Source organism: Hemicordylus capensis, chromosome 1, assembly GCF_027244095.1.
Source record: "Hemicordylus capensis ecotype Gifberg chromosome 1, rHemCap1.1.pri, whole genome shotgun sequence".
NCBI classification, from domain to species: Eukaryota; Metazoa; Chordata; class Lepidosauria; order Squamata; family Cordylidae; genus Hemicordylus; species Hemicordylus capensis.
The window spans coordinates 33,186,039-33,200,169 of NC_069657.1; the positions used below are offsets into that span (position 1 = coordinate 33,186,039).

Consider the following 14,131-nt stretch of genomic DNA (forward strand, 5'->3'; position numbering starts at 1 on the left):
GTATGTTTGCTATCAAATACCCAGCACCCCAGTTAATGCTAACTGGTCTCCAATTTTCTGAATCTCACCAATCCCTAACCCTTCTTGAGAATCAGAGTACATTAGTTACTTCATCAGTTTATTCATCCCTAGTAGTGTTCGCTTTGTTAATTAGATAACCTTTATCTACACGCGGGTGATGCATAGGAGCTATTCATGTTGGTGGATCAAGAATTTCCCTATTAAATGTATGCTGTTTACTTTCAGCTGGTCTTTTTCTTAAGTGTTAACATTTTATCCATGGGATCATTTTATTGGGTTAGCCTGTCCTCGGGATTGAGCCGTTCGGTTCATAATTTTCAGCACCACCACCCCACCTGTCGGAGGTGTTGGTGTTGGTGGTGTTAGTGTTTTTTAATGACCTAAAGGGTCCAGTTATGATGAAAATCTTTGCCTTCTAAACATTTCATAATGTTTAGAATTATTTTATTCCTGGGAGACCAGCATTTAAAACTTGAATTCTTATAACTCTTTCAGTAAATACCATCTGGCTGTTGGTGAATTTGTTAATATGAATATTTAATGGAATTGTTTTTGACTATTTTGAACATTGTTCTTATTAAACTAGCCAGTTTTTTCTGGATCTTGTCCTGAAAATGCTCCCCTATATTTGCTTGAATTTGATGGTACCTTCCCAATTTGTGTTATGTCTATGTTGAGATTGGATCATGCTTCAGTTACTGTTCTTCACCAGTACTCCAGCTATGTATTTGTACTTGGTGTGGGCACTATTTAGGACTAAGTCTTGGCCCACTGTTTCTTGTGCTGGTTCTAAGTATTAATTGCCAAGGCCACATGCAATTAATTCTAGGACTTCTTTTGGGAATCTAGAGCAATCTAGTTGGCAGCTCTCACCTTTCTGACTAACAGACGGGTTATTGATTCTATAAACTATCTGCAAGGTGCATCGTGAATTCTCATTCACTCTGTTTCTCAGGCGTTGATTCCCCTTCTGTGATTCTTACATCAAGTGCTAGTCTCTGGTATCTTTCAGGTTTAAGTTTAAGGTTGTGGCTGTTCCAGGTTCGGTTGGTTGTGCATTTAGATACTTGGCTTATCCTTCACTAAAATCCCCCCCCCTTTTCCCCATTTATCCAATTAAGTAGAACACTACCACCTGGTGGGAGTGGGATTATTTCCCAACATGGCAGTTGATTTCTGATACATCAATAGCCTAGTCCACACATAATTAATTCTAGGACTTCTCTTGAATTTTGAGTAATTAGGTTGACAGCGCTCACCTTTTTTGGCTATCAAATAGGTTCACGGATTTTAACTAACTGTACGGAGCATCGTGATTTCTTCCCTCTGATTCATGGGTGTCCAAGCCCCCATGCCTTTTTTGCAGCGTTATCAGTGGTGGATTATGAATTGCTAATTTTTTTTGGTTTTCCAATTTCAGTGGTGGTCATTTTCTTTCTGTGCTCTGATCAGTTGTCAAGTTTGAGATCAGGCATAAGTACACAGCTGGGCCTCCCTGGTGCAGCTGGAATAGACTGATGGGACGTCTGGAATTGTTAGAAGTCTCCTCACTCCTGTCTTCAATTGGCATATTGGCAATGACATTGGGCTTCTATGTAGAAAAGCCTAATTTTGCAAGCAATTGTATTATTCCACACCTTGATATCAAGGTGTGGAGTGAGGCCTTATTTCTGAGGCATGGTGTTCACCCATCTAATTAGGGTACTGATTTTTTTCCTCTTCAGGACCTGTAGTGAGTCATTTGTGGAATTTTGGTGAGGTGGGGTAAGCTGGACTAAACAGAGGTTTGCCCAACTCTTGTGGCCAATGAGTGTGGGTTAGTTTAAGTGTATTAATTAGTGTTTGACTGGAAGACTGTTTAGTGGCAAGTAGGTAAGCTGAGGAACAGCCCTTGCAGGTCTTGCGGCCCTTAAACTGGGATACACTCCTACTCGGGGCAAGCTGGAACCCACCACTCAGAATCTTGTGGCCTGGGTAGGTGGGGCTGTCTTACCTCCCCTCAGCGGGGTTTCACCCCATGGCTGTTAGGATGTCTGGATTCAGTCTGGGCAGAACTAACGTCCAGTTTGTCACCCAGGGTTGGGGGGTCCTCCTTATGAGACTGACCCTTAGTTGGGGTTACTGCACTCTGAGTTGGCATGCCTCGCTGCAGGATTTGTATTAATTAAATTAATAAAGTGGCCCTAGTTAATCCAACTATACGTGTCTTGTCTTTACTGAGACTTGGGGATGCTACAATGCACTGCTAAATTTTATTATTTGTTTTGTGTTCTGCCTGACATGTGACTTGGGCCTTGTTTGTTACGTGATCTGTTTTGACCATATTTGAGTGCCCATCTGTGTGAGCAAATATGAGAGATGCAGTATCTGAACTGAAGCTTAGCTGTGTATTGGCCTTGTTCAGATTATTGTCTAAGTATGGTTAAATTTTAGATTATTGTTAGTGAGTCTGCCCTGTGCACAGACTTCCCCCTGCCCTCTCTGGTGTGCGGAGGAGGAGATCAAAAGCTTCTGGTTTAATTTTCTAACTAACCCTGATTCCCTGTTACGTCTGAATTTGGGGCTCTATGGCTTGTTTTTATTAACAATTCAGGATATCAAATCATAGTTTGCTAGTTGGTTTGTTTAAACCAAGTTCAGATATAATGTAGAACATAATGTGTTTATTTCAAAAGCAGAAAATTTTAATCTTCTGGCACATGAGGAAGGATCATGGTTTTAGATAATCATATGAATTGGTGAGCTGTCTAATACAAGGCTGCACAACTTTGACCTTCCAGCTGTTGTTGGACTAGGACTCGCATCATCCATGTCTGTTGGCCACTGTGGCTGAAGGTGATGGGAGTTATAGTTGGAGGCCCCAAGTTGTGCAGCCCTAGTCTAATGCTTTCTAATGAAATAATAAATAAGCTATAAAAAATAACTCCCTGCCTTCAGTGTTAATGGAGTGTTGAGAGTGGATGTTTTCATGACCAAAAGAAATGAAAGAGTAGTTAATGAGAGAGATGCAAAAAAATATAGCCAGGTTAAAAATAATGGAATCATCTATCTGAAAATGATGAATGTTGTCTCTTTATGTCACCTGATACTACTTAAGTAACAAAGGAAGTTTGTTACTCAAACTTGGATACCAGCCAAAAGGCAATCTTAATAAACACTAACAGTCATCCCTTGTCAATCGCAGTTTTCCCAATCAAGGATTTGAGTATCTGCGATTGGGAAACTGAGACATCCCCCACCAACTACGACTTGAATATTCATGGTTTGGTGAGGTTTTTTTTTTTTTTTTAATTGCCCAGTTTTTCTCAGGTATTGGGGGGCCATTTTGGGGGGTTCAGAGGATCAGTTTCTTTTAAAACTGCTGCTGTGCAGCAGCGGCATAGCAGGGATGGTGGTGATAGCTCCACCCGCCTCCCGAATGGGCGCTGAAAGCGACGGAGAGTCTGGAAGCGTCAGAGAAGGCATGAAAGAGCCCCTTACATGGGCCCGCCTTCCTCACAAATGATACAGATTGGGCAAACTGTTTTGCGCACAGAGGCCCAAAATCAGCCTGATCTGTATCATTTGGGAGAAAAGTGGGCCCAAGTAAGGAGCTCTTTCATGCCTTCTCTGCTACCTCCTGACTCTCCACTGCCTTAGGAGGTGAGAGGAGTTCTCACCACCATCCTCGCTATGCCACTGCTGCACAGCGGCAGTTTTAAAAGTAAGAACAAAAAGATTTAATTTTCCCTCACTGCCCCCTCCCCCAGCACTTTAAAGCTTAATCCACGCCTGTCGGGTGACTTTTGAGGGTTAGGGGTTTCCCCCCTGCTTTTAACCTTGTTTTTCAGTCGTTTCCCCATACCTCCTGTTTCCAGTTGTTTTCTATGTTGCCCCAACTGCGAATTCGCCAACCGTGAGGTTTTCCCAGAACGGAACCCTCGCAGTTGGCTAGGGATGACTGTATATATTGAGTTAAATAGCTAACACTACTTTTAGAGGTCAGCCAGTACTGGCAAAGCAATATGCAAGCTTTCAGGTTAAACAGAATGCTTCCTCAGTTTAACTGTTGAATAATGTTTTTACATGTTTCTGAGGGAAGTCATGGTAAAATTGAAATAGCCGTGTAGTAGGCCTGACTTTAGGCCAGAGGCAGGCTGATTCTGCTGCCTATTGTACTGTACTACTTCTGTATTCTACCATGTTTGCCCAGCAGCAGGCATGGGAGAGGGGTGGGGCAGGGAGAAGGTTTGGAAGATTTGTAGTATTGATATAATGGCCATATTTATCTCTCCTAGAAGAACATGACACTTGTGTTCTGGTGTTTCCTAATTGCTTTATTGATAAACAGTTACTAACAAAAAGTGTATGTGAGTAACTTATGAACTGGAATAGTGCTTCTGGTCTCTTCTTTCTCTTCCACGCACACTGTTAATGAGTTCAAAATGCATCTGTCGAAATAACATTAGTTCATGTATTAAAAATCCCCCACATTTTGTTGAGAATGCCATCTTTGCACGGAAGAGATACCTTTGAACTATTTGGCTGCACAATATGTGTGTCTTGTTTTTCACCTTGTCATTAAATCTCTTTGAAGTCCCAGTGGAAAACTGTATGAAAATGCTAGTGTTGAGAGGAAACTTGCATACAAAAGCATGGCTGTTACCCAAAGCCCTGCCTGCACACAGAGCTTTTGTTAAATTGGAGATCCAGGTCTAGAGACTTCTGGCTGCAAGCCCAGATGCCTAGATTATCGCCAATTGCCTTAGACATTCTGAAGTTGTGAAAAGTGGTGGGAACTTGCAAGAAAATTTGAGAATCTTGTTGTTGTATAGCAGGCATAGGTCCTGGCTGGTTACAGCTTGTGTTACCTGCTTATGTTCATCTTTACCAAAGAAAGTAGGAAATAGTTTGGTTTGCAATTATAGGTTTAAAATAGCGAATTGAAGTGCTGTTAATAATTTGGGGAGAGTTGTTTGCGTATTGTGTTGTACAAGCCTGTACATCTATTCTGAGGATTGATTTTGGAAGGAACCAATGCTTCCTGACTTCTTAATAATTTAATAAAGTGGTTTAAAATGTTGAATGTATAACCATAGTTCTAGGAATCAGTTGGAAAATTAATTGCTGTGTGTGTTAGAGGGTTTATGTCCATCTTCCAAATGCTAAAGAAGTGAAAAGAGGATCATTTTTAAATATGGATACCAGGGCTGGAGATATACTTCAGATTCTCAGGACTGATTCCTATGGATTGTGTGTTTGTTTTTTAAATGGAGCCAGCATTACATTCTATATAGGACTGAATGAAGGTTCTAAATTCCTAGGTCATGTCATTACATTTTTCCTCTGGTGGTAGGAGATCCTCAGGAAGGCTTAGGAACTGAGCATGCTCGAGACAGAACTGGACCATGTGATTCTTGTGGGCGTAGCTAGCTCCCCAGTTCCAGTTCTGTCTCGCTCGGGACTAGACGTTTTGTGAGAGAGCTCCTGTACTCTACATTCTGGAATTCTGCTTTCTGGTCTGTGGCTATTGCCTTTAATTCTGTGAACTGCCTTTCCGTGACTTCTATATTTAGTGTGTGCGAGGGGGGGAAGAGAGCTCGAGCTCAATTCGACTTCATAACAAAACTTTCAAAACTTACTTTTTCCTTTAAATTCGGGCTCAGTTGGTTACTCAAAAGTTTTTCGCTTTGATTTTATATCGTTTACATTAGTTGGTGATCAGGCACATATTTTTTATTATTATTATTATTATTATTATTATTATTATTATTATTATTATTATTATTTGTTTACACAGTCAGACAGGTGTTATTGACTGGTTTGTTTCATCCAGACATCGAGTCCTTCCCAAGGACCTGGGATGGCTGAATTTTATTATCAATGTTGTTGTTGTTGTTTTGATTTCTTTACCGCCCTTCCAAAAATGGCTCAGGGTGGCTTACACAGAGAAATAACAAACAAATAAGATGGAACCCTGTCCCCAAAGGGCTCACAATCTAAAAAGAAACATAAGATAGATACCAGCAACAGTCACTGGAGGTACTGTGCTGGGGGTGGATAGGGCCAGTTACTCTCCCCCTGCTAAATAAAGAGAATCACCACATTAAAAGGTGCCTCTTTGCCAAGTTAGCAGGAGTTTTACATCTTGGTGTGTGTAAAATGATAACTTTGAAATAAGAGTTTTGGATTTGCAACTGAAGACAACTTTGCAAATATACTATGAGAAAGATATATATATATATAAAATAATCAGGCATCCCCCAGCACCACCTTCTGAGCATGACCCTCATGTAGGAGTGGAGCCAATGTATAACCGTGTCCCCAAGTCCCAACCTGGAGAGATATCCTGGAAGGATACCATGGTTGATAGTATCAAAAGTGGCTGAGAGGTCCAGGAGAATCAACAGAGTCACACTCCCTCTGTCTACCCTTGCAGAGATGCAAGTTTTGGGCGGTATAGAAATGCATGCATACATACATACATACATACCTCCCAGCATAGGTCATCCACCAGGGTGACCAAGGCAGTTTCTGTCCCATATCCATACAAATTACTACAAATATTTATATACCACTTCTCAGCAAAAGCATTCTCAGACTTGTTTACATAGAAGAAGAAATAAGATGGTTCTCCCAAAAGGAGTCCATAATCTAAAAAGAAACACTGGAGGGATGCTGTGCTGGGTTGAATAGGGGCAGTTGCTCATGCTCTACCTCTGCTAAATAAAAGAGAACCATCACTTTAAAAAGGTGCCTCAGCCACAGAAACTGTAGCTACTGTTAGTGTTGTGTTGACTATTTAAATGTCCCTGTGATGAGTTTGCTAGTTAGTAAAATCATTGTTTAACTGTGGGACAAGCTGGACCTTGATCTGAACCAGCAAGGAAATTGTAATGATCTTGACGTGGATATTATTCTGCCATTGTGGTAACTGGGGGCAGGGTGCGGGGAGAAAGCATCTCTGACATGCTTGAGAGATTTTTGTAAAAAGAATCTGAGCCACGTTGGTTTTTCACCTTTGCTCATGTTAGTGTTTTGACCCTAGAAGTGATAGTATTAATTAAATGTGTGCATTTCCTCCAGCCAGAGAAGTGACAAAGTCCAGAGTTGAGCAGCAATTAGCCTGGGAGTTTGCCTCAAATTAAAACTTTTGCTGGAGGCTGAAATACAATATGGACAAAGGTTCTGAACTATTAACCAGGCAAGGGCAGAAGGCTAGTGTTATAGTATTTTATTGTATATTGGTTGTATTGGCTCCTTTTTCAATAGAGCTCAAAGACACATTACAATAATAATAAAATACAATATTTATTTATTTAAAAGATGTATATCCGACTACTTTACAGAGAGTCCCAGGACAACTTGCAAAAGCTATAATCACAATAAAAGTACCAATATCAAAAACATATCTACAGTATTTTAAAATGAAGTCTTCACCAGCCATCTAAAATAGGAGAGAGGGAGCCAACTGAACCTTCCATAGGAGAGCGTTCCAGAGGGAAGAGGCCATAGCAGAGGAAACCCTACCCCACATGGCTGCCAAAGAAACCTCAGCTGGAGATGGCACACACAGAAGGCCCTCTGCTAGATCTTATAGGGCAGGTAGATTCATGTGAGAGTAGAAGGTCCTTCAACTATCCTAATCCAAAACCACTTTGCTCATGTAGTCCCCTGCTAACTGAGCAAAGAGGCACCTTTTTAAAGTGGTGATTCTCTTTAGTTATCAGGGGGAGAGTAACTGGCCCTATCCATCCCTAGCATAGCATTCCTCCTCTCTGGGATAGATGTAGTTGCTGGTGTCATGTTTCTTTTTTAGATTGTGAGCCCTTTAGGGAGTCATCTTATTTTATTTATTTATTTATTCATTCATTCATTCATTCATTTCTATGTAAACCGCTTTGGGGACTTTTGTTGAAAAGTGGTATATAAATATTTGTCGTATTCGTGGAGGACTTTAAGGGTAATCACCAGCATCTTGAATTGTGTCTGAAACAAACAAGCAACCAATGCAACTCCTGCAAGGCTGGTGTTGTATGGTCTGAGTCTTGAACCTACAACTGCCTTATGTTCATATAGTGCTTTACCACAATTCAGTGGTATGTCTGAACCAGGATCTTACTTAAAATCAGCCACATCTAGTATGTAAGTGATTTAATTAAGAAAAAAGACTTGCCCTCATGGTTGTGCATGCAAGATGAGAAACATAAGAACACATCAGTAACCCACATGTAGCAGACTTTCAAGTGGTATGATTGCAGAATTCATGATTTTGCATGAATCTTTCTGTTTTCACCAAAGTCTATAGAGGCCAGAGATGTGAGTTTTCTGGAAATTTTTAAACTGCAAATTTTCTGGAGAAGTTTCATGTCCATTTTTTCTCACTTGCATAGAACTTGCATATTCTTTTTTCAGGAAATTTTACTCTGAAGATTTTCTTAAATAGACTGGGATCTGCTTTGATATTTTTTACCCATTGCATTGGATTATTGCTGTCTGCTGGGAGCTGAATCTACCCACCTGACTAGGTTGTCTGGAGGGCACTGCTCTGCATGCCGACATCTAGTGCAGCTCATTAGCCAAGAATGCAGGACAGGGCCGCCTTGGTGGTTGTCCCCAGGCTGTGAACTTGTGCTTAGATGAGATGTGCATGGCTCTCTTGCTTCCAGTTTTTTGGAGGAGATTGAAGACTGTCCTTTTTATTCAGATTTCTGTTTAAATAAGTAGTTCCTCTGTTCCCTGACAGTTGTGGCTTTAGTTCAATGCTTACTGTGAATTTTTAATAAATGCTATTGTTTTGTTTGCTGTTGTTCTATTGTATACTGTTGTCCCAAGTATACTATGACAAACAATGGTATACAAACATAAATGAAAATTTGACAGACTCTTGAAAGCTTGGCATCTAGAATTCTGAATGTATTTTTTCCTATCCCTGTAGGGATAGTACTGAAGAAATTAATGAGTAGCATCCACAGTTGTCCTTTAGTATGAAACAGGAATGCTTGCTGTACGTAAGAACTCCTGTTCTAGACCATGAATTTCTATGGATGCTTCTAAATATTTTTGAAGCCATAATGCTTGACAAACTCTATTGAACTGAAGATGTAGCTTGTGATTTGGCATACTGTTGTTTGGAAAGGTAAAAAGCCCACTGAACATATAAGCCTCCCTCTTGTGCTGGTTTGGACCAGAGCCAATTTATATTCATTCCATAGAACATCACTGCTGTCAAATGAGTCATTTTAATATATCTTGTCATTGAGGATTTAGCTGAACGTTTTCTGTATGCAGTAAAGTGGCTGACATCCCATAAGAAGCAATTACTTGACAGAGAGAGTTCATACATGTGCCATTCATTATTTGTGAGACTAGTGTTTTGAGTGCAGAGCTGTATGATATATCAAGATTTGTGTTCTGTTTCACTCACCCGACAAAAGAGAGGAGAGCTGGTCTTGTGGTAGCAAGAATGACCTGTCCCCTTAGCTAAGCAGGGTCTGCCCTGTTTGCATATGAATGGGAGACTAGAAGTGTGAGCACTGTAAGATATTCCCTTGGGATGGAGCCACTCTGGGAAGAGCATCTAGATTCCAAGTTCCCTCCCTGGCTTCTCCAAGAAAGGGCTGAAAGAAATTCCTGCCTGCATCCTTAGAGAAGCCAGATAAGACAGAAGTGCTTTTGGTCAGTAGGAAAGCTGATCTGGAAAGGAGTGAAACTCCTGCTCTGAAAGGGTAATATTGCCTAAAGAACCAGATAAGCAGTTTGGAGGTAATCCTGGACTGAATCCTGGAGAGGAGAGCTGGTCTTGTGGTAGCAAGCGTGTCTTGTCCCCTTAGCTAAGCAGGGTCTGCCCTGGTTGCATATGAATGGGAGACTAGAAGTGAGAGCACTGTAAGATATTTCCCTCAGAGGATGGAGCCGCTCTGGGAAGAGCAGAAGGTTTCAGGTTCCCTCCCTGGCTTCTCCAAGATAGGGTTGAGAGAGATTCCTGCCTGCAACCTTGGAGAAGCCACTGCCAGTCTGTGAAGACAGTACTGAGCTAGATAGACCAATGGTCTGACTCAGTATATTGCAACTTCCTATGTTCCTGTGTTTCATTGTTGTCAACCTTTTGTTTAGGCTCTAAGTGCTACAGGGAAGGGAGTGCATTTGTACAAGTTCCTACATGCTGCTGTAATATGTAATGTTGCATGTTGCATCTATGCTGCACCGTCTCCCAACCACCACTCATCTCTCCACTGTGCAGAGTACATTGCTTTAAAACAGTTCAGCACCTTCTATGTGTTCATGAGTTTATTTATTATTTATTTTTATTTTATTTTTACATTTATATCCGCTCTTCCTCCAAGGAGCCCAGAGTGGTGTACTACATACTTGAGTTTCTCGTCACAACAACCCTGTGAAGTAGAGGCTTAGAGAGAAGTGACTGTCCCAAAGTCACCCAGCTAGTATCATGGCTGAATGGGGATTTGAACTCGGGTCTCCCCGGTCCTAGTCCAGTGCTCTAACTACTACACCACGCTGGCTCTAGTTCAGCACACTATGTCCAGTATGACTGAAAAATAGATTCTAGTATTTGGAATTTGTTTATTCAAACACCCCATAGCCATTTGTTGACCAGCAATGATAAAAATCAACTTGTTTGCTTTAAAATTTGTGTCTTTTTATTCTAGTTGTTTAACAACTGCAAACATTTTAGCGAAAAGCTTACACTGAGTAATGGCTGTTTTTTTGGAGTCTGTACTTTTGTTGGTACTTTGTTGTAATTGCAAACTACTATGGTGGTTGCATAAAACCCTGTCCCATAATACACTAGTTCAGTTAAAGAATGTGCGGTGGGGGGGCATGTGCGAGGGGAACCTGTTCGGCCACTGCTGTGTCCTGTGCACCTTCTGAGCAGGAACAGGAAATGCATGGAGGGGCTTGCTTGGCTGCTGCTGAGTCCTGGTACCCAAATTACTGGCCAAGCAGCAGCCAAACCAGAATCCACCTCCCGCCCCAGTGTACCTGGTAACAGGGATTCCCAGATGTTGTTGACTACAACTCTCATAATTCCTAGCCAAAAGCCATTGCAGCTGAGGATGATGGGAGTTGTAGTCAACAACAGCTGGGGAATTCTTGTTACGGGGAACTATGCCCCCCCATCTACCACATCTGCTCAGGAACAGGAGGTGCATCTATGAGCGTTTGGAGCTGCAACACTTTGCAGAGCTTTGCAACTGAACAATGATCAAGCAGACCCTTCCACCTCCTGCTCTTGTTAAAGAGCAGGAAAGAGAGCAGTGGGCTTTCTTATTTGGTCCTCCAGGTACCTTGGCAACAACCCACAACTCTCCATCCAGCATTGAAGCTGGGGAAGGGGTAGGGATCATTGCACAGCTGTCAGGATGATCCCTGCCCACTTCTCCTGCTTCAAGGTTGGGAAGAAAGGGGCTTCTCATGCTTTCTAGATGGTGGTGCCACAGCTGCCATGCCTATAAAACTGTGAAAGCTGGATGTTCTTGCTGAAAAGATGTAGTGTGGAACTCGTAGTAGTAACAGCCATGGACTAGGAAAAGTAGTAATGATTATTTATTTTTTCAGAAATGACGGCAAAGAACCTGCTTGAACCATGTCTGAAGTTTTATCATGGATTATGGGATTGTGCGCTGATGAGCCAGCAAGTGGAATGCCTGAGTGACTGAAGAAAATGGGTGCTAATGCTTCGAATTACCCTCATTCGTGTTCCCCAAGGGTAGGGGGAAATTCTCAGGCACAACAAACATTCATAGGTAAATTTTTATAGCTTTCCCCATCAACATTTCACAACCTATATTTCCAGGGTATAGGCTGCCTTCAAATGTCTGTTATAAAAAATAACAGTCTTAATAAGCCAAGCTAGTTTGGTTCTGTTTGATAACTTAGGGTATTCACAGTTTCAATGTTGTTAAAACTGACATTGCATTGTCAGTTGTCATACATATCAGCTAGCTATCTGAGTCCTCACCCACCCACCCACCCCACTCCAGTTCAAAGTTTCAGTGGCTATACAATTAAGTTGTGTGATTTAGTAAGGAGACCTGAATTCATATTCCCAATCAGCCACAAAGCTTACTAGGTGGCTTTGTACTAGTCTCCTTCACAAGATTTGAATATAGAAATTGTTCTCCCTATTTCAGTCCTCAAGTTGGGGTCATCCAGTGAAGTTGCTTTATACTAAGTTTAGGAAGGACAAGAGAGTTTGATACAACACATAATTAACATGGAATTCACTGTAATTGATGTAATGATCAGGGTTCACAAGCTGTGGCAGAGCTTGGTAGCCAACCAGTATTTTCTACTACAATGACAAATATTTATATATCGTTTTTCAACCAAAGTTCTCAAAGCGGTACAAAATGGCTCCCTGTACCCAAAGGGCTCACAATCTAAAAAAAGAAACATAAGATAGACATCAGCAACAGCTACTAGAAGGATGTTATGCGGTGGATGGATAGGGCCAGTTGCGCTCTCCCCTTGCTAAATAAAGAGAATTGCTTCTTTTAAAAGGTGACACTCTTTAAAAGGTGGCACACAGCAGGAGATAGCTGTCTGTGTATTCTAGTCTTACCATTCTGCAACAAAATATATGCATTCATACAGATACAAATTTCATGAATGAACAAAGTTCTGTGGTAATAATTCAGGCTTTATCTAGTTTAAAAATGAAAGATAATGTTGTCATTCTATGGCTTTTGACTAGTTTTCCCCTCATATTTTGATCTCCCCATGTTCCCCTGCAAATATACTAATCTATATTTTTGTGTACAACTCCCAAAATGTGGGGGGAAGTATGGATTTTGCCCAGTAAGATGCCTATTTCAGTTCCCTGACCAAGACATTTTATTGCAAACATGAAAGAATTCCAGGGTGTGTTAGGGAATCCTGTGGCACCATAAAGTCCAACCTTTTTTGTGGCTTGTGTTTTCATAAACTACGGTCTATTTCTTAGATGCAGTTTTTCTAGCTAGACAACTGAAATTCTGCCCACATGGTTTGTAAAAGTTATTATGAGAGAGTTTTTAATCAGGTTTGCTGAGAAGCCAGATTATTGTCTTGTGAGGGCCAAACTAGTGCATGCAAACACACTTGTAAGAGACATGTTTCCAATAGGAAGCACCTCCTTTCAAAAAAAAAAAAAAAAAGGCCAACGGCGTGGAGGGTCTACAGTCCTGATTGTGGGGAGGTCAGGTCTTCTCCCTGCATGCTGTTTTCTCACTGAAAAATTGCTCTTTGGAAGTTTCGTTTTGCCCCTAAAGTAGTAACTTCAAATGAGCAATATTTCAGTGAGAAAACAGCATGCAGGGGAAGAAACGTTGACCTGCTGGTATGGTAACTGTTGCAAATAGAATGTTATACTAGAAGGATCTTGGCTTGATCAGTCAAGGGAATTTTAATGTTGCAATATTGTTCACTAGACTGACTGAAAAAGGCAGTCCATCTACTTACTGTGCAAGGGCTTCGTTTTCCCAGCATTGTGGGACATTCTGGAAACTCCCTGTTGATATTGCCTGTAATAATTCTAGTTTCTCTGTGTTTTGCTGCTCCCACTTCAGAATTACTATAGAAAATGAGCCCATTTTATGCAACATCTGATCATACATAACAGTATTGCTTATAACCAAAGGTCATTCCAACTGGGCACATTATAGCCAGATTATAAAAGTAAAATAATAAAATATCTCAACAGATAAAGCACTTTGCAACATGGTCTATAAAATACATGGTGTGACATAACCGACAATACTATTAGGGCATCAGATATGCTTATTACCTTTACAATTCACTGTGATCTTAGTCAGATAACCAGCATGTAGTTTCCTGACAGCCCAGCAAATTTGCAACTTGTTGAGTGACAAAATAATTTTCATCTGCCAAGCATATGATGGCTATCTCATTCTCTGTAAAACTACCCTGTTGTCTAATTAGATGAGAAAGTCCTTTCTTTTTGAGGTCAGTGTACAGCCCACAGTGCAACTAATAATGCAGGATATCCTCAGTGGCTCCACTTCCACAAATGTATCTGTGGGAAATCAGGTATATATGACAATACCTCCCATTAAGGAACATTGATGGCATAGCTTGCATCCTTGGCTCGGTAAACCCTTTCCTCCAC

General features: G+C 41.1%; 1 protein-coding gene across 3 annotated transcripts in view; it reads left to right on the forward strand.

Moving 5' to 3' along the window:
• The window catches only part of BTBD7 (BTB domain containing 7), a 115,822-nt gene that overhangs the window by 20,218 nt on the left and 81,473 nt on the right, over positions 1-14,131 (forward strand). For 2 of the 3 annotated variants that reach the window (XM_053274650.1, XM_053274659.1), the window contains exon 2: positions 11,581-11,768. The exons of the other annotated variant lie outside the window; for it this stretch is intronic. In XM_053274650.1, coding sequence (XP_053130625.1) covers positions 11,687-11,768 — 82 coding nt within the window. In that variant the 5' untranslated portion in view covers positions 11,581-11,686. The remainder of the gene's footprint in view (positions 1-11,580; positions 11,769-14,131) is intronic. 3 annotated transcript variants of the gene reach the window in all.